The sequence below is a fragment of the Solanum tuberosum genome, unplaced genomic scaffold, assembly GCF_000226075.1.
Source record: "Solanum tuberosum cultivar DM 1-3 516 R44 unplaced genomic scaffold, SolTub_3.0 scf00255, whole genome shotgun sequence".
Classification (NCBI taxonomy): Eukaryota; Viridiplantae; Streptophyta; class Magnoliopsida; order Solanales; family Solanaceae; genus Solanum; species Solanum tuberosum.
This window is the reverse complement of record NW_006239184.1, coordinates 461,708-483,956: the sequence shown is the minus strand read 5'-3', so window position 1 is coordinate 483,956 and position 22,249 is coordinate 461,708. Positions and strand designations below refer to the sequence as shown.

At 30.2% G+C, this 22,249-nt stretch overlaps 1 protein-coding gene across 1 annotated transcript; it reads right to left on the bottom strand.

Moving 5' to 3' along the window:
• Positions 1 to 21,484: 21,484 nt before the first annotated feature.
• Positions 21,485 to 22,174, bottom strand: LOC107062712 (uncharacterized). The gene has a single exon (XM_015313668.1). The coding sequence runs from the start codon at positions 22,172 to 22,174 to the stop codon at positions 21,485 to 21,487; it is 690 nt and encodes a 229-aa protein (XP_015169154.1).
• Positions 22,175 to 22,249: the final 75 nt, after the last annotated feature.

Here is a 22,249-nt window from a genome sequence, read left to right as displayed (position 1 = left end):
GTCACATAAATTGAAACATGGAATAGTTGAGTTAGAAATATATGTGGCTGTGTCCCAACATGATTGAAGAGGAGCAACCAGCTTACCCGTGAGCAATACGTTTCCAAGCACCACCACCGACTCTCATCATTATACAGCGTTTATATGTTGCCTATTAATAATTGTATACTTATTAAAAGTTTGATATGAATTCGATCAAACTCAATAACTTTTGTTTATAATTAAATTTATAATTCAGTTATTAATATTTGAAATTATCATTATAAAATTTAAAATCTATAAAATTAAAATTTTAATTTCGTCTCCGGAATGATAGCAACATTGTTAAATGGTAGACTTTTGTTCAGTCACTTCGCCCCTCTTAGCTGAGCCATACTAATGGTAGTTCATTCTTATTATAAGAACTTAAAAGTGGAAAGTCAACCTAACTACACTAACTTTTAATTATTGATATAATCATTCTACGTAACTGTTTGCAATAAATTTTAAAAGTGAAAGGAAAATAAATTACAATCACAAATAAAATATGAAGAAACATAATTTTTTTCATCAAGATTGTGGATACAATTCTGTTGATCCCTTGATTCTACTCTCATAAGATATTTATCCATAATTCGAGGGCCGTTTGTGGTGTATTTTTCGACTTTGGATGATTTGGACTTGATCTACATAATTTGAGGGTCGTTAGTGGCATATTTCTCAAACTAAGATGATTTGGACTTGATCTACATAATTCGAGGGCCGTTAGTGGCGTATTTCTCGAATTAAGATTATTTGGATTTGATCTCTTTATGAATATTCCATGAGTTTGTAGAATATTTGAGATGTTCGAGATGTCTTTTAAGGGAATTTAGTACCATTTATATAGGCATGAACTAGGGTTTAGGATTGAGTAGGTTCCAAGACATGTAATTGAAACTGAACACATCTTCTAGAGTCCCAATTCGAATTAAACACGTCTTGTAGAGTCCCACAAAATTTCAATGTCTACAATAACTAATGTAATTAATTTAGAAAATAAACGAGATTTACCTTATAGAAAGAAAAATAATATGCATGTCTTGTTGAATTTTAAAACGTAGTTTCTAAAAGCTATTTGTTCAAAAAATTCTTGTGCAAAAATACGAGTAGAATTTCCAACGATTTGTCCCTTCAAAATATATACAAGATATGTCATAAATTGAATTATTATTAGATAAAATATAAAATTAACTACGAAATTTATCAGTAATCTCTAACTACAAAGTCAATTATTGTTTCACTTACAAAGTCACTCAAACAATATAAGATATAATTTTCAATATAGTGATTTTACTTCTTCCTTGTTAATTATAAATTGTGTATTAATTAAATTTGATTCGAATGATCCTATCTAGAGTGATCATTTAGTTTATGTTATATATCCAACCACACACAGGTACGTAATCGCTTAAGTAATATAATAATAAAAGTGGAATGCGATACTCACATGGACTTATCGTTAGCTTCTACTATTCACACTGAAATTCCTCATTGATCAAGTGATTTATCAAGAGTTTTGAATGTTTTGTTTTCTGGTGTTTTCAAAGGTATTTTTGGGGCGAGTTTCAAGGTGGAGTGTATCAAAAATATTTTGGGGTGTAAATAAATGGCGTAGATTGATAGTGTGTTAAGTTCTAAATTGGCGTAAAAGCGCAAGCTTTGTTAAATTTGATTTTTATTATTTTAAAAGTATATTTTGTATAAATCATGATGTAATAATATTTATACTATATGCTATCATGTAATAGTGTTTTTTTTCTAAAATATATTAATAAATATAGTAATTTTTATAATATGAAATAGACACTATTCGAGCAAGCACGGAGCACCATGTTCAGCAATCTCTCTCCAAAGATACTAACAGAAGAGTTGTGCCAATTGAAAGAGCTCTACTTGTGCTAATTAAGTTTAATACAACCATTGATGAAAAAATCACACACTCGAAGCAAATTATTACTTTTGTCATGCTTAAATGTATACTTAAAGAAGAACTTCACAAGTGAAAAGTTAGTTAAACAATAATTTATAAGTTATTTTTCAAATTTGAAATTGTATTTCAAAATTTTAGGATCAAACATTAATTTTTAAATAAAATGAAAATTATTCCCCCAAAAAAGAGTAAAAGTGTAATTTTATGGCCAAATTGATCTTAATTTCATTTTTACAATCATCAAGGATATATGATTGGGGATGAGACTGCTTCTCTCTTATTTAATTTAGAGGTCTCGGATTGGAGTCATGAATATGAGAAAAAATTCTACTACACGATATGAATTCAAATTAATCGAATTTTAATGCGGTACTGAACACCGAGTGAGAAATCGGATAATAAATAGGGAAAATGCTCAAATATGTCATCGAACTTTGAGAAAAGTCTCATATATATCACCCGTTTAAAGTTTGGCTCATCTATGTCATTTTCATTTGAGAAAAGACTCATCAATGTCATTATTTGTTAACTGAATTTTTTTTTATTTTGTAAAATCATTTTTTACACGTAGTCAATTATAATTAAAGGGAAAAGGGTAAAAATACCCTTAAACTATGTGAAATGAACAAAATGCCATTTCTTTATGATTGGTCCAAAAATGTTCTTGTCGTCAATTCTTTGGTCCAAAAATGTACTTATTGTTATTTAATGAGTAAAAAATACTCATATTCTAAATAAATATATTATTTATTTTCTTTTTAACATTTTTTTTCTAATAATATTTTCTAAAATTAGCAAATGTTTACCTACTTCAATTCAGATTTTTTTTCTTATTTTCTTATAATTATTTTTTATTGTCATATAAATAAAAATTAATGATGGATTTACTATGATCTTATATGTATGACATATATTATCCGTCGAAAGGGTACATGAAGTTATTTTATTTAAATTGATAAAATGAGAGTAAGAAGAAAAAAAATATTTCCTACAGTTCTATTTTTTAAGTGATTTTAAAGGAAAGAAAACAAGAATAGAGTTTTTAAATAATATTCTAATTACGAAGAACATGTGTTTAAAAAAATATTTTTTTTCTTCAGAAAAAGGTATTTATGACCCATTTAGTAACTATAAGGGGCATTGTTTGATCAAAGTATTGACTGTAAGGGCATTTTCGAACCAAAATATTGACACCATGTGACATTTTTAAGTCAACCTATAAACGAAGCATTTCACATAGTTTAAGGATATTTTTGACATTTTTTCCTTAGTTAAATAATTTTTTAAAGGAAAATACTCAAATATGCCATCAAACTTTGCGAAAATATTCATATATGTCCTCCGTTAAAAGTTTAGATCATTTATGACATTTCAATTAACAAATAACGAAAATAATATAGATGAGCCAAACTTTTAATAAATGACATAAACAAGTTTTTCACAAAATTCCATAGCATGTTTGCGTCTTTTCCCTAAGAATACCCCCTCTGTTCCTAATTATTTGTACACTTTTGAATTGACACACCTATTAAGAAAATAATGATTGACATAGTGAATTTACCATTTTACCCCTATTAATTATGAAGTAGATGAATTAAAAACTTAAGAGTTTCAAGAAATTCTACATTTTTCAAAGTAATTAATTAAGAGTATAATAGGTAAAAAAAATTTGTCATTTCTTGGTTTGTCAAAATGGACAAATAATTAGAGACGACTTAAAAAAAATAAACAAGTAATTAAGGACGAAGGAAGTAATAATTAATTTTACCTTTGGTGATGATGTAAGAGATGTGTTGAAGGCAGGTAGGGCCTCGATGACGCATAGTGAAATCATTGTCTCCGTTTTAGTTTGGTGAGGACTCCGTTATTGATGACATGGACCCGTTAAAGATGGCTGAAATGAACGGCAACCAATGGTATTGCGGTAGGTATAATACACTAGTATTAAATTACTTATTTGGGCCCCACTTTTACTTCACATCATTACTCGAAGAAATTAAGTTATTTACCGTCGCGTAATGGCATGTAGTGAAGAATGGTCAGTGAAATATTTTTAATTGAAAAGTTATATTATGTGTGTATGAGAAGTAGTATAATTATATAGGTTAAAAATTATTTTCCAAATATATTATTTATTAAATCATGAACCCTCTAAATGAAATTTTTAGTTCAATATTAGTTACGTATATACTCCCTGCGTTTTAATTCATTTGTCTTAATTTAATTGGACATTAAATTTAACAAAATAAAACTATTTAATTTTTTTATGATATTAAATTTAAAATATGTATAATTTATCAAATATTCTTTAATTTTGTGATCTTAAACGTGTTACGAAAAATGTTGAAATTGAAGTGTTGAGATTTTTTTTTAAAAAGACAAACAAATTGAAATAAATGAACCTTAAATATTTTATTATTAATATAGTTAAATTGTAATAATAGCTTTTCTGTCATTTATATCAAATTAAAAAATAATTTTCATGTACAATTTAAGTTTTGTGGGTTGATAATATAAAAAATTCACTATTATATTAAATTGACACTATATAATAATTGGTTACTTAATCACAAGTTTGATACGGTGTATTCTGAAGAATGAGGTAATATCCTGCAATACTAGTTAAACTGTATTGATAATATAAAAGTTATTTATATGAATGTGCAGACAATTTTATTAAATAATTAAATATAATTACCTTATTAATAATTTGATTGTATAAATATTTTTTATGTAACAATGCATTAAACTTTATCTCCTAGGAGAATTAAAGATAATTAAGGATTACGAAGTGAAAGATGATAAAATAAGGGCAAATGAGTATTTTACATCCCATACCTCCATTTATTAAGGTTGATAATTTTCGCTTAACTGATACTAAATCAGTATATATATACTCTTATAGTATCATTGACTAACAAGTAATTTCTAAACAAGAAACCTTAATGATACCAATACAGTATATACATATACTGATTTAATATCAATTAAGTAAAATTATCAGCCTTAATGATACTAATACATTATATGATACTGATTTAGTATCTAGTTAAGCAAAATTAGTTGGATATATAGTGTAATTATTTAGTAGGTATGATCCGTATGAATATAAAAGGGTATATGTATATAATTATTTTGCTTTTATGAGGTATTTATTTAGTTTCCCCATTATTTTATGATTGTTATTTTACAGTTAAGTGCATTATATATCAATCCAGGTATAATCTATATACATCTTAGGGAATAAAATTCTATTTGTGCTATAAAATGAATCTATTTGTGCTTAGGTATTTATTATTTCAAAATTGTATATCTGCTTCTAGCAATCAAGTACATAATATAAAATCGTGTATGCTTTGACTCATTAATTTAAGGGAAAAGAGTTTGATATATCTCTTAACTTTGTCATTTAGAGCTGATATGCCCCTTGTTATAAAAGTGGCTCATATATACCCTACAAATGGCTCACATATACCCCTACCGTTACAAAATGAGCTCACCTTCATTTAACGGAAGTGAAAAAATTAGTTTTAAATTTATATTTTTGACTTTTGATTTATTTTAAAATCATTTAGGGGTATAAATGATTTTTCTAGCAAATTTCACGGTATGTTATAATTTTTTTCAGACATAAATTATTTTTTGACTTTTTGATTATCATTATTTGAGTTGCTTATTCTTATTTTATTTTTTTCTTCCATTCCTTAGTGTAAAGAAAAATATTTAAAACTATTTTTTTTGTTGCTATATTATAATTTAAAATTATTTTTTTCAGATATATTGTAATTTAGTTTTTGCATTTGAAGAAAAAAATTGGGTCATCTATAATAAATTTTACAAGAATATTAATGAAACTTAAATAAATTTGACCATCAAAATAATAAATCTAAATTAGTCATTGAAATAAAAAAAAAGTTAAAAAAAAAATATGTTTGAGGAGGATTAAATATACCCATATGGGATTACATTTTTTTAAAATAATTAAAAAATTAAACTAAAATTAATATTTTCACTTCCGTTAGAGGAAAAGGATATATGTGCGCCATTTGTATAACAATAGAAGTATATATGAGCCACTTTCATAACAAGAAGTATATCAGCTCTAAATGACAAAGTTGAGGAGTATATTAGATCCTTTCCCTTAATTTAAATTTTGAATTTACTTAGAAACTGAAAGGTCAATTAAAAAAAAAGCGGACTTTCAACATTTTTCATAACAAAAAGGGGAGTAAAAAGTTAGCTTCATCATGCTACTGACAAGATTTGTTATTTGTATTTTAAAATATATTGCTAATAGTAACTAGGAGATATTATGGACTAGCATTTAAGCACAAAAAAGAGAAAAATATACATTTTTTCCCAATAAAACAAGTACAGGGGATGTGTAATCTCTAGAAACATAGGACAGGTGGGTGGTATACCAGCAATTAATGCTTACTACTTAAGTTAAGCAAAGTGTATATGAATACAATATTCTATACTGGTAATATATATATATATTCTCTCTAATTTATATGATACATATGAAATTTGAAGTCAATTAGTTTTTAAAAGGGAAAATGGTCTGATATACTTCTCAATTTTATCATTTAGAGCTAATACACTCATCGATATAAAAATAACTCATATATACTCTATTATTACAAATATAGTTCACATATACCCTTTTCCTCTAACGAAAGTGAAAAAAAATCAATTTTAAATAGGGCTTATTTAAAAAAAATCATATAGGGGTATATTTGATACTTCTCACACATATTTTTTTTCGACCTTTTTGATTCATCCACTAATTTGGATTTACTATATTGATGGTCAAATTTATTTTTACTAATTTTCTTGTAAAATTTATCACATACACCCCCAATTATTTTTACATATATAAAAATAAATTGCAATATATCCGAAAATAATTAATTTTAATTTTTTTTTCTCTCTTTTTATTCACACTTTTTCCTCTCATATTTATACACTAGAAAAATGAAACAAATAAATAAGATAAGAATAAAAAACTCAAATAATGATTGTCGAAGAATTCAAGAAAACAAATTATGTCTAAAAAGGATCATATATACCCATACATGAATATTTTAAGAATAAAAAGTAAATTTAAAATTATTTTTTCACTTATGTTAGATTAAAGAGTATATGTAAGTTACTTTGTAACGATAAGGGAAGTGGCGAGCCAGGAATTTCACGAAGAGGGTCCAAAAATTAAACAACAAAAACTCTTTTTAAAAAGGGGAAAAAAGTTGCAAGTGAGATTTGAACACACGAGCACTAGCGCATTGAAGATGTCTAAACACACATTCAAGACATCTAAAACCACTAAGCTATAACCTATTATGTCAGGGGTGTCCAAAATATGTTATTTAATCACTTCGTGTATCATTTTACTTGTATGTGCCTACGCCCCTGGATAAGGGTATATGTGAGTCACTTTTGTAACGAAGAGTATATCAACTCTAATGACAAAGTTAATTGAGGGGAATATTAGACCCTTTTCCCTTTTGAAAAATTATTTTAAATTATTTATTATATAATTTATGTATAATACTTTTTATGTAACTTACACATGATATATGTTGCTCCTTTTATCCCAATTATGTGGCACAAACGGATTTCAAAGTCAATTAAATCTTTTTTAGATATTTTAGGTTGTTAATTAGAACTTTTATGTAATTTCAGAAGACATATGTTATTCTCTTTGTCCCAATTTATGTGGTATACAATGTAATTTCAAGAGTCAACCAAAAAATTTATAAGGTTTTTTTAAATATTTAAGTATTTATTAATTATTATAATTTATATACTTTTCCACAATGTTTACATAATATATGTTACTTTCTTATTCCAATTTATGTAATATATGTGGAATTTCGAGATTCAATCAATTTTTTCATATATTTTTAGATATTTTCATTATTAATTAATGTAATTTATAATACTTTTTACGTCATTTTTAAATATCTAATAGACTAAAAATAATAAGACAAATAAACCATAAATACCAATCATACCCTTGGCTCGGAAGCAGCCATGTCATTATAATATATATATATATATATATATGTTTGGTCTATTTTGACTTGGCACGAAGTTTAAGAAAATAAAGATTTTTTTTTAATCTTGTGATCTTAAATTAAAGATATGTCAAATACACTAAAATATCTATTAATTGTGTGCTCTTAAACATGCCATATGAAAAATTGAAATTAAAAGTCAGAATACTAATAAAAAAATGCAACCAGAAATGATGCAAATATATAAGAATTTAATTATAAATTCATGACTTAACTCACGTAAAAATGCAAATAATTTGATGTAATCCCTACTTAAATATCAAAGTACCATCAAGCTCACTGAAAAAGAAAAAAAGTTAGAAATGAATGCAGGAACAAAGTATTTACTATGTCTTCATGAACATTATTGGATGAAATATTATGGCTTGAAATACAATTTATTATGAGTTCAAGAAAGCGTAGAGATGTAGTAATAAATTTATGATATTGCTCATAATAATACCATCATCCCACGAAGGCTTATCAAACAATTGTAGTATTACTAATCTCTTTTCACAAGCACACGTTGGGTTAAGAAAAGTTTTTAGGGGCATATATATTATTACTATGATCTTATTATTCACCTCGTCATTTATTGAGAAAAGGAAAACTTTACCTAATGAGATACATATAATAATTACACGACAGGATTTACTATGATTTCATTTTGGTTAACAAGTCCCCTTCAAATTATGACTCTAATTAATAATATGGATAATTAGAAGCAAGAGCAAATGAGGGTTAATTAAAATAGCGGGCGGTCAAATGATTAGAATTAATTCAGTTAATTTTGCTTCTAAGTGTATAATGCCATAAGGCAGACGCAAGCAGCATTAAAGGCAAAGAACAATTAACAGGATTAATTGTTTAACGATTACTGTTTAAATTCTATTTGGTATCGTGTAGTTGTAGTAGTTCAGAATTGTAGGAATACAATTTCTAGTATTCATTAATGTACTAGTGAGCTCAACTTAATTTTCTTATTTATTTTTTGGTGTTCGATTAATAAAGAGAATATTATCTCAAGGCATTTATAAGTATAATCTAGAAAAATAATACTTCATCCGTTTAAAAAAGAATGACGTTTTTTCCTTTTTAGTCTATTCCAAAAAGAATGATCTCTTTCCTTTTTTGATAACATTTTAATTTCAGTTTTTCACATGACATGTTTAATGCCACAAGATTGAAGGGCAATTTAGTACATTTGACATAACTTTAATTTATGACCACAAGATTCAAAAGTCTTCATTATTTTCTAAAACTCTGTGCTAAGTCAAACCAGGTCACTCTTTTTGAAACGAAGGGAGTATGATTATGGACTTAGACCCATGTCCTAACGACACGACCCAGGACTCCTCGTTCTCTCGGGATCTCTGAACCCACCCCAAACCCCAAACCTATATTTTTGTATCTCAAAAGGTGCCTAGTGCCTGCCATCTTCTTAGGTAACTAGCTAGTAAACGTGCCCGCGCGTTACGCGGTTAATTGATAAATATAATAATAAATATTAATTTATTGACAATTTAAAATTTTAACTTATTAAAAGATAATATTGAAAATTTATTTGAGAATGTTAACATTAATTATCTTGATGTGTTATAATAGAATATTTATGTAAATAAATCAATATATAAGCTTAGTTCATTATCTAAATTTGAAAATAATAATATTTTATTATTATTTAATTTATTTAAAATGATAGATACTATCACTCTACCATATTATCCTATTGTTAATTAAAACAATAAAGATATAAGAAAATTTAATAGTTAGAATTAAATAAAATATAACTAAGAAAAGTCCTATCAAAATACTAAGCATACAAAAAACGTTTTAATCACTTGAATATCAAAATGTTGGCATGTCATTCACAATTTTATATTTTGTCTTTTAATTTTTTCTTAAAGTCACATATCCATTATGTGATATTTAACAAAAAATGTGTGTATCTATCTCTCTCTCTCTATATATATATATACGCGATAGTTTAATACAATATACTTATACAGTTGAATAATACTTTCATAAATTAATATTATAAAATTAATTTAGTTTTAGTTGATTTTATTTCGTTTTAATTAGTTTTAGTTGATTTATATTTCGTTTTATTTTATTTTGTCTCTTTTTCTTAGAGAAGTGTTTATTTTTCAAACCAAATGTAAAAGTTAATATTCTACATTTTTCAGTGCTTATTATTTATATAGTCAAATTTGGCTAACATATTTTTAAATTGTATATTTCAATAATCAATTAAGATTTGAGAGAATTTTTTTAAGAAGAGTATAATGTAGTTAACTATTTTCAAATTTTGAATTTTAAAAAATGGTAAAAAAAATTAAAGTAATAATAAAAATTAGATTCACAGTTCTTTTTCAAAAAATTACAGTGTTTGTAGTTTTATTTTTATAATTTTAATAATATTTTAAATGTTTTGATTTTGAATGAGAAAGTAGTACGTAGTGGAGTCATATTAATGTAAAGTTTTTATTGATTTTTTTGTGTGTATTTTTCATTTGCTTCTTAATCATTTTGAAAATGATTAAATAGATAGGAGATTAGATCTGAATAATTTTTAAAAATATTTCCTTTTCTTGATTACATTTTTCACTACTTATTATTATTACCATTATTATTATTATTATTTGTCAAATTTGGCTAATATATTTTTAAATTGTATATTGCAATTATATCAGAACATTTTAACAAAATATTTTAGCAATTTTGAGAAAAAGTCAAATTTTAATTTGTGTGATTTTGAAAAAAAAAATGTATGTGACGTGTAGGTAGTTATCTTTTTATTTGTTTGTTAGTTTCAATTTTTTTAAATATAGAATTTACTCTCCGTATAAATTTGATGCAAAGTGCAATTCTAACCATATTGCTACTTAATGATCCATTTTAAAGGGGATATAATTATAACATTGTTTTATTAATAAGTAAATTTTGAATGGAAGAATGTTGTCCATGATGAGAAAATAATATTAAATTAGACGTGCACAAATATATATATTAGAATGGTAACTACATAAACTTACCAGATTCTTATATTAGAATATTGACTTCAATAATAAATTTCATGTCGATTTTGTTACTCCACACTTTGGCCTTTTGACCACTATTATAGTGCATGTCCAAATAATCAAGGATGAAAAATGATAAAGTTACACACCATAAGATTTTTTCCCAAAAAAACAATTAAAGTTACAATAAAAATTTAATGAAAATAATTACCTAAGATATGTCGACATCTTCATTTCTGAATCTTCTCAAGTTTTTCACCATCTTCGTCACTATTCATATTGTTTTATAACTTACAAAACGAAATAGTTATTGCAAATCAATACAAAAATAATTAATAACAAAAACAACATAAGTAAGGAACTTCAACCTAAAATTTAAAATACCAAAAGAACTAATAAATCATATAAAAGGGATCATTTCAATATTTGTTTTAAAGATGAATAGAAAATGGCTAGATTTTTTTTTTTAAAATAGCATATGAACAATACAATTATCATATTAGTAATTCATGCACTTAAAATATTAAAAGATGATGTACATGATTCACTGACATGAAATTCCTTAGAAGTTCTCTATTTCTCTATTATCAGTTTCTTTTTCTTCCTCGCATTGGAGAGGTGATCCCTTCAATCGTAAAAAATAATTGCAGCACAAACAATTCAGATAGTAATTCTTCTTTTATAATCTTAATGAGTGCAATCATATTTTTGTTTAAATCTTATTTTTGTTTGGATGTTATTTTTTCTTAAAACATGTTTGAAATCGTATTTTGAAGAGTTGATTTTAAAGAAGATAGAAATGATGAAGTTAGGAGTAGTATTTTTTTTTAAAGACGGCACTTATAAGGTTTAGATGATATTTAAGGATAAGGTTAGTTTTTTAAAAAAATTTAAATTTTAAATTTTAAATTTAGGTAGTTGATCATGGCTGATTTTAGCCTTTTTTTAAGGACGTAAGTTTTATCTTTTTTTTTAATTGACAATTTTTTTTTCTATTTTAAATAATGCATATTATCTTGAAATATTTTTATTAATAAGTATATACTTTACATTTATGTTATATTTAAGTTTATTGTATTTTTATTTTTCATTTGAATACATTTACTCTAAATATTTTGATTTTGAATGAGAAAGTAGTATGTAATGGAGTCATATTAATGTGTAATTTTTATTTTTATTTTGGCGAAATGGTCTGAAGGACCCTTGTACTTGTATGAGTTTGTATTCTAGACTCTTCTACTTAATCTTTTGTCAACTGAACCCTTAAACTCAATCAAAATGAAACTTTTAAACCTTTTTGACCATTGACCGAGCTTATGCGACATTTTTTTTTGCCAACTCATTATAGCGCATGCTATCACACTTTAAAAGACGAGTGAGAGCACTGAATTCGCTTTAGAAAATATTAAATAATAAAAAAGAAAAGAAAAGAAAAAGTTCCCAACTCCTCCTTCCATTGTGTCCCCAAAACCCTAGCCACTATCAAATTTACTAGCTTCAACAAACCCATCAATTAAAGTATCATAAACAACCTCATTTGGTTTTACACCTGCTTTGGACATTTCATCGAAGACATCAACAACCCTACTCATGCACACATAACTAGTAATTAGTGTAGAGAAGGTAGAACATGAAGGTTTAAATCTCAATTGGGTGTTTTTTGTAAGTTTTACCGATGTAAGTTTCGAATGTTGAACAAGGAAGAATTCAATGGCGATTTTGCTCCAGTAGCTATAGATCTTCAATGGTGGTTATTTGGTGATTTGAGTGATGACGATGAACAGAAATTGAGCGATTTCGCTCCGATAACTATGAATCTTCCATGGTGGTTGGTTATTGTTTTATTAGGAAAATATATTTTGGACTGGTTTTAGAGTCGCCACTTAATTTTTAAGAAAAATCAAGAAAACTACTTTTTCAAAAGATTAAAAATAGAAATCTAATGAAAATATTCAAAGGGGGGTTTCAAGGTTCTTATTAGCATTTCGGGAAGGGTTTGAAAGCACCCGAAATGCCCGCTAAAATGCGGTTATTCGGCAATTAATTATTTGGCTAAATTTGAATTAACTTGATTTGAATTGAGCGAATTTAGTTAGGACTATTGAAAGAAAAATATTGAAAATATTACCTAAATGAAATATTTTGTAAACTTATTTATTTAATTTTTAAGTCAAGTAAAAGATGACTAATTTAGTTAAATTGTTAAATCAAAATTGGCATCTTTCGGGGATTTGAATTTTTCGACCTTAACATTAGCGGCAAATATTAATGAGCACGCAAACACAATAAAATAAAGAGGGAGAGAGACTCGGGCCCAAGTTTGATTTTTCTGTTCGCCTGGACCAATACTTGGACCCATTTTCGTTTGGGCCTTTGGCCCATATGAGTCACTTGCATCTGTCCAGGTCTAACACAAAATAGAATATTATTTGGGCCTTAGGCCCAATTTCACCTGTCATAGATTCTAGCAAGACAATAGATAGGTGGGCTTAGGCCCAAAAATAACAAAATACAATTTTTTGTAATAAAGAGTAGGCATTTGGCCCAATCTTTTTAACTCTCCAACCCACTTCCGTATTTTTTCAAATCCAAGACATGTACGTCGATTCTTATAACTGGCCGACTCGAAAGAGGGGAATTTGAGCCTTTATGGCTCTCCGAAATGCAAAGGGAAGGATGAGCTCATAGTGAACTCGGACGAACTTCACATGCAATACACAAACAAATAAAATGTAAGTAACAATTCAATGATTTACTATGAGAAAATAATAAATAAATAAATAAAATAAATGCTACCGCCTGGATATCATCAGAGGTACTAAACAAATTTTTATTAGTAATTAAGTACGACAAGAACCAAGTAAGGTAGGCATGAGAAGAAATATCCACCTAAATATCCTAATGCATTAAAAGCAGTGGTCAACCAACGGCCACAAATTAATATAAACTAACTTAGAATACAAAAAAAATTGTTAACGAACTTTTACGAGCAAACTTAATTAATGAAATGAATACTTTTATAATATTAAAGTATGTAAGCATTATAACATTATTATTATTATTATTTCCAAAAGAAAAAAAAACATTTACACAAAAATTGACTAGTTAAAGCAAAAAAATAAGTTGAAAAATTAACATTATAAAGAAGGGTCCAGGTTTACAGAGCCAAAATAATTTTAAGCTTTAATGGAAAAGTACTACTTCTATAATACATAAATTTTTTATATTTTTTATATATCAATGTATTTTTTTTTTATTTTTTTTAAAAAGAAAAATAAAAAAAAATATATTACAATTTTAAACACTTTAGTACTCTTATTCGGTCTAATGAGTCCTAATTAGATATGTGAGTACAAATTTCATTGATAATTCGTTTGTGCTAATTCTAAGAAACATATGCACTAGTGGACCAATAAATAAAACTCCTAATTATTTCTTTTTATTTAGTAATTAGTAAGTTATGATAATACAATAAGAGTATTTGTTTCACTAATTAAGTTTACCCATAAAAAAATTAAATTAGATTTCTTTAATTTTAATTATTTGTAGGGTTTATTTTATATGACTTAAAAAAAAGTGACAGATTTTGTTGAGTGATTTTACCAACACAAATGTCTAAGTTGGGTGATTTCATTGATACAAAACAAACTTTAATGACTTTGCTAGATTAATTCCTAGAGTCGAATGATCTTTTAAGGTATTAACTCCAAAATTAAGGCAACAATTTAGAGGAAAAGAGACTACAACCGAAATCTGTGAAGAGCAAAATAACAAGATCTCACATTTTATAAAAAAAAGCTTATCTATCCGAGACATGTCGATGTAAATACGACTTTTAGCCAATAGGAAATCAAATCAGTCAACTGTATTAGCACTAAAACCAAATAAGTAAACATGTGCCTAGATAAATATACTAAAGGTCAAAATAAACATGCTAAAATCCTGTACTAGACTGAAGCAACAGACAATGTTCATATGCATTATGAGCATATCGACAAGCAGTGACAATACCTCAAAATACGAACAAAATCAGCAGGGCATAAGATCATTGCTCACAGAGTATCTAACCCAAAGAGTAACATGCAGAACTAATTGGATAGACTCAAAAAGTGTTAATATCATACACGATAAGGAAGATGGGAACCAACCCTCCGAAAATCGAACATTTTACACAATAATAAGAACATAACGGAAAAGGACAAGCAAAACATTTACGAAAGGGAGCTAAACACACCTAAATAACAGGACAGAGGATAGGATGAACAAACAGGAAGCATCAACCATACTTCAAGCCAACCGTAACAAAATTTAGACAGTGAGCAGTATCTAACCAAGAAATTCGAGAAGAAACATGACAGAGAAAATCAGCTCAAACAGGCGAACAAATCATCTTAAAAATAAATAAATACATATACTAGTTTTAGAGAGGTTAAGATGAATATAAAACTTAGACTCAAAACATATCACGTAAGATCAGCTCACCAACAACAACGACTATTTCATGATTCAACATTCATTGGAATCGTATGAAGAAAGGAAAATGGCCAAGAGTTATTTACCTCTTTTGAGCAGCGAAACTGAAACGGGGCGAGTAGGAATGATGATCTTCACCACGCAAAAACCCGAACACAAATGACAACCAAGAAGTCTGGGCAGCAATCAAACCTAGACACTGAAACTAATTATCTTCCTCTGTTCTCTAGAGACGTACTTAGTATGAATTTTAACTGTTTTTCGCTTGAGCTTAGCTCTGCATTTTCACTCTAGAATCCAAAAAATATCTCTCTTTCAATTTTATTTCTCTCCTCTTTTCCACCTTTTTCTCCTTTTTTTCCAGCAGTGACTAAGAGGGAATATATAGGGTATTTTTTAGGGTTCCTGAATGGGGGAAAACCATATCCAAAAAATCAGATTCACGGGCCATTCAAAATTCAAAAAGCCAAAAACTTTCACAATTCGGGACAAACACCTTTTTCCTGAAATTTTCGCCCCATCCCGAAAGAGGAAAGGGCGAAATGGACGCTCTTGATCGACTTCCTTGTACCCGCTGCTCGACATGACATCTTCCTACAACTTTAAGGACGAAACAACGTGCTTCTATCTGCTGGAACAGTACCATGTTCTGGGTTTCTTGTCGCTGCTGCTGTGTGGGTTGCATTTGGACTGCTGTTGTGATGTTTGTCGCTGGAATTAGAAGGGAAAGGGGATAGGGTCGGCTGGTACTGCTGTTGTATGTTCTGCTTCTTTTGGAACAGGGGTTTGGGTCGGGTCGGGGGAAAAAGTGGGCTGGATTTGCTGGAAATTATAATGGGATGTGGGAAAATGGACGAAGGGGCTGGGCTGTTGTTGTTGTTGTTATATTGGTGTTGGAGTTGGAATTGAATTAAGAAGGGTGAGCTGCTGGAACTTTAAAGTAATGCCCAAAATTGGTCTCAAAAGAATTGAATGGAGATAAAAGAATGACTAAAATTGTAATAGCGAAATAACCGAATGAATTGCAATTCTAGCCAATTAAGTTGATAACTTAGCCAAATTGAGTTAATTAGGTGATTCGGCTAAAATGAATTAACAATCTAGCCAAATTGAATTATTTTAGTTAATTCGGCTAGTAACTAAATAAGACGAATTAATATAAATTATTTAACGAGCTTCTTAATGTTAACGAAATAAAATAATTAATTCGATTATAAACTAATTAACTTAAAACTATAGCCATAACTTAAATAACGTAAATTAATAAAATGCACTTTTCAAATCAACAAAATTAAATAACATAAAATAAGAATAATTAAACTAATAAACTAAATAACTTATAAGTATACTTTAAACTAAATTAATTTAATTGAATATTTAATTAAAACAAACTCTTTTTGAGACGATTTTTGAATATTCGTAAAATATAGTAATTATATACATATTTGTGTAGAAATATATATTACTTAAAAATTATGAAAGCGTCTAAAATTACTTTAAAGTAACTTGCAAAGTTATTATTTTAAATCGTTAGAAATTGGAGAGGCTCGAAATAATTAATTTATATTGAAGAGGGTCAAAATTGGGTGTCAACAACTGTCCCTTATTTTACTTGGATTGATGCAAGAAATTCGAGGAAAATAAAATTGACTGATCCAATTTTGATTGACCACATCTTCATCTTTTTGGAAAAGGGATATGGTACGGACTTTGGGAATTATGGTCGAACCTCGAAAGTAGGTTTCCTACATATCTCAGGCTATATGAGAATTCAGGTCACTTGTAGTTCGCTACGCTTGATTTGACGCACGACTTTGAAAGACTTCAAAAGTCATCCCGATATCAAATTATGGAGGTACCGCAATGCTCGAGAATAAGATTTCAAGAGAGAATTTTAGAATACAGCCGAGTTTTCATTATTGATCCCGCCTACATATCCCTCAACTTAGGGAATCAGACTGCTTGTAGTTTGACTCGATCGGTTGAAAAGGAAACCTATTATACCAAATAACCTTTGGTTCAGGAAGAGTGACAAAATAACTCGAGTATGAAAAGGAGGCTTGCAACCCCTTAGCCATGAATGTGGCGCGCTTCACACCCATAATTAAGAACTTACACAGACATAATTTCCGAAGCTCTTGGTGCATCGTCACTCGGATTGGAAAGCTGCTTCCGGTAAAGACAAAAAATTTCTGGATGCGAAATTGAAACCAGGAAACCTAAAGAAAATCCACATGTCTTCTGATAGGGGTGTGGTTTAATTGTGGTGGAAGTCGCTCCTCTGCTCACGTCCTAAGAGTTTGGCACCCCTCTTTGGACTATGTCCCAGTTCGCTGCTAAGAAAAAGTTCCACGTTGTGCTGCTTCACACCCATAATTAAGAACTTACACAGACATAATTTCCGAAGCTCTTGGTGCATCGTCACTCGGATTGGAAAGCTACTTCCGGTAAAGACAAAAAAATTCTGGATGCAAAATTGAAACCAGGAAACCTAAAGAAAATCCACATGCATTCTGATAGGGGTGTGGTTTGATTGTGGTGGAAGTCGCTCCTCTGCTCACGTCCTAAGAGTTTGGCACCCCTCTTTAGACTATGTCCCAGTTCGCTGCTAAGAAAAAGTTCCACGTTGTGCTGCATCCCTTTTGATGTCGTCCGCACCTGTGGTTTGTTTTGGAGAATTCATCCTTTTGGATGCTCTCAACAAAGACTGAGATAAACTCATTAGTATAAAAATGCAATTCAAATGGAGACAGTGTCTTTTACCGTGTTGACACTTAATTTCTCTTCTTGAACGTTTGACGTCAACTCCATCAGGTTTGACGTAAAACAAATAAAGCTTGTGTCTCATGTTTACAATATAATCTTCAATGTACTCTTCCTTTGATGTCAAAGTAATAAAATAGGTTGATGTAATATGTTGACAGTTCTCTTGATGTCGTTGTCGATGTTTCTCTTGACGTCGTTTTTGCAAAGAAAAATGATGTAGTCGATGTTGATTTTCTTGTGATGGGTAATTCTTTCTCTTGCGATGCATAACTCCTTTCCCGGGATGCATAAATTTTTTTCCCCGCGATGCATGAATCTTTTTTTGCAATGTATGAATTTTCTCTTGCAATGCATGTATCTCTTTTCTCGCGATGCATGAATTTTTTTCTCGCGATGCATTAATCTTCCTCTTACTATGCATGATTTCCTTCTCTTGCTATGCATGACTTTTCTCTTGCTATGCATGACTTCTCCGCGATGCATGACTTCTTTCTCTTGCTATTCATGATTTCCTTCTCTTGCAATGCATGACTTCCTTTGATGATAATGCCTCCCTGATACCGAACGAAGATAATGCTTTACCGAGAAACATAGGTGATCTTCTGGGTATCTTTTGGATGGAGGTATCGTCTCAATCAACAATATAAATAAAATGACCCTCGGAGTAGTGGTATCATCTCATTTGACAATACAATAAAAATGACTCTCTAGGTAAGAATACTATCACGTCTGATAATATGATGCAGATAAATGTCCTCCAGGTGTCTTTAATCGCTGAAAAACGAAATAAAATTTCTCTCTTCGAGGTTTTCATTTATTCCATCTCTGAACATAATTTCATATTCATTATGGACCTCGCCTTGTTGGGAATTGAATGAAATAATGTTATTCATATTCCAAAATCTTTGATATAAGCAGCATAAAATATTTCCTGCATCCACTGGAAAATTGTCAATTTTGGGGAGCTCCTTGCCGTTTTGACTTCTCCATATTAATTGAATGGAAGAATATGCTGATTTTGAGGCAACCTATAGACCTGCATCCACAGAAAAATTGTTAGTTTAAAAATGAACTGATCTGTGTTGATCTCTTCGGTCGTCTGCTCCTTGTCTTGCTATCTCCGGTTGATTTCTCCGATCTCCCGCCTCTTGATAGATAAGACAAAACATTTTTATGCAAGCATAATTGAAACATGAAGGATAAGTTTTGTAAGGAAAATAGATTTTCAAAAATAATGTTTGAAAAAGGTCACTGCCAAGTGTCATGTCACGTCAAGCTTAAATGAACGTCATTCGGAGTTGATGTTTCGAGATCTATTTGATTACTTGTTGGGAAGTATTCAAAGTTTCTCTGAACTGCCGATAAACCCTGTGGAAACTTTGAGGCCATCCTCAAAATTTCTGTCCTAGTTAACTGTCTTGGCTTATCTCCAACGGTTGGCGAGCAAATCATGGAATTTTGAGATCTTCTCAAAAATTCTGTCCCAGTTGCAAATTTCAAAGTAACTTCAGTCTCGATTTATTGGAGAGATCCTCTTCTCGAGAATTTTTGAGACCCTCTCAAAAATTCTGTCCCATTTCTATTTTAAAGGAAAAATAGAAATCTTACGGAGATATGACCGAGCCGTTGTGGCGCATATGTATCCCGTTGAGGCAGGAATCAGGTCAAACGTAGTTCCCCCTCTCGAGGATTAATAAAATAGGGAATTTATAAAGAAATCAACCGAGGCCGACATAGGCCGCCTACGTATCTCATTCTTGAGAATTCAGGTCGAACGTAGTTCAAGTAGAAAGGAAACATTAAAAGGGATAAATGGGTGACCGAGGCCGACATAGGCCGCCTACGTATCTCATTCTTGAGAATTCAGGTCAGACGTAGTTCATTACAAAGGGGATAAAATTTTAAACGAAGCGATTACAAGCAAATAGAACAATTACAAGAAAATGACTGAAATACAAACTGAAATCTTCATAGATAATATCTTTTTACAACATCAGAGTTGATCGGTTTCGTCCATTCGGTGCCATCCATCTCCGACAGGACCAAGGCACCTCCAGGATAATACTTTGTGAACCATGTAGGGTCCTTGCCAATTGGGTGCAAATTTCCCTTTGTACTCATCCTGGTGAGGGAAAATGCGTTTAAGGACCAACTGACCGATTTCAAATATCCTGGCTCTTATTTTCTTGTGGAAAGCACGAATCATTCTCTGTCGATACAGTTGTCCATGACAAACAACAACCATTCTCTTCTCATTAATCGATGTTAACTGATCAATCTACTTGCGAACCCATTCAGCATCACTCAATTCAGCTTCTTGGATGATTCTCAATGAAGGTATTTCAACTTCTGCAGGTATAACCGCTTCTGTTCCATATACTAGCAAATATGGAGTAGCTCCAACTGATGTTCTGACAGTTGTTCGGTAACCCAACAAAGCATATGGCAGCATCTCATGCCAACCTCTGCGATTATCAATCATTTTCCTCAAAATCTTCTTTATGTTCTTGTTGGCGGCTTCTACAGCCTCCATTCATTTGGGGGACATAAGCGGTAGAATTTCGGTGAGTAATCTTGAATTGTTCACATATCTCTCTCATCAAATGACTGTTGATATTTGCTCCATTATCAGTAATGATAGATTCCGGTACTCCAAACCTACATATCAAATTGTTACGAACAAAGTCAGCTACAACTTTCTTAGTCACCGACTTATACGAAGCTGCCTTCACCCACTTAGTGAAGTAGTCAATAGCAACCAACATGAATCTATGTCTGTTAGAGGCAGCTGGCTCTATTGGACCAATGACATCCATGCCCCAAGCTACAAAAGGCCAAGGTGAACTCATAGCATTAAGTTCGTGAGGCGGCACTCGAATCAAATCACCATGCACTTGACATTTATGGCATTTCTGCACAAACTTGCAATAATCATGCTCCATAGTCATCCAAAAATAGCCACCTCGGAGGATTTTTCTCGCCAAAGTGAGCCCATTCATGTGAGTATCACAGACTCTGGTATGTATTTGTTCCAAAAGCTTTGCAGCTTCACTAGCATCAACACATCTGAGAAGACCTAAATCTGGAGTCCTCATGTAAAGGATTTCCCAACTTGCGAAGAAATTGAGGGCCATACGGCGTATCGACTTCTTCTGGTTGAACGTTGCATTCTCAGGATAAATTCCGGTCTCTAAGTACTTCTTGATGTCAAAATATCAAGGTAAACCATCTAGTTCCGCTTCAACATGTGAACAATGAACAAGCTGCTCTTTTACCTCTGTATCCACTAGATCAATGTAACTCGTATCTGGATGCTTGATCATTGAGGCAGTGGTGGCAAGAGCATCGGCCAACTCATTCTGTGTCCTGGGTGTGTGTCTGAACTCAATCTTGCGGAATCTTTTGCACAAATTCTGTATATACTGTACGTATGGTGTGATCTTTGGATTCTTCACAGCCCATTCTCCTTGGACCTGATGAATCAGCAAATCTGAATCTCCAATAACCAGCAACTCGTGAACATTCACGTCGATGGCCATCTTTAAATCGAGGATGCAAGCTTCATACTCAGCCATGTTATTCGTGCAATTAAATCGAAGTTTAGACGCCATAGGATAATGCTGACCAGATTCTGACACTAAGACCGCTCTAATACCTTTCCCTTGGTGATTTGCCGCTGCATCAAAGAATACTCTCCAACCAGGGTATGCCTCAGAAATATCTTCACCAACAAACGAAACTTCCTCATCGGGAAAATAAGTCTTGAGCGGTTCATACTCTTCATCAACTGGATTCTCTGCAAGATGATCAGCCAAGGCTTGCGCCTTTATCGCCTTCTGAGTCACATATACAATGTCAAACTCACTCAAAAGCATTTGCCATTTAGCCAACTTCCCAGTCGGCATTGCTTTATGGAAATTGTACTTCAACGGGTCCATCCTAGAAATAAGGTATGTGGTATAAGAAGACAAATAATGTCT

What these genes read in the sequence shown, in the direction of transcription:
- LOC107062712 (XM_015313668.1), bottom strand. Translation starts at nt 22,174, where the DNA reads ATGCCGACTGGGAAGTTGGCTAAATGGCAAATGCTTTTGAGTGAGTTT.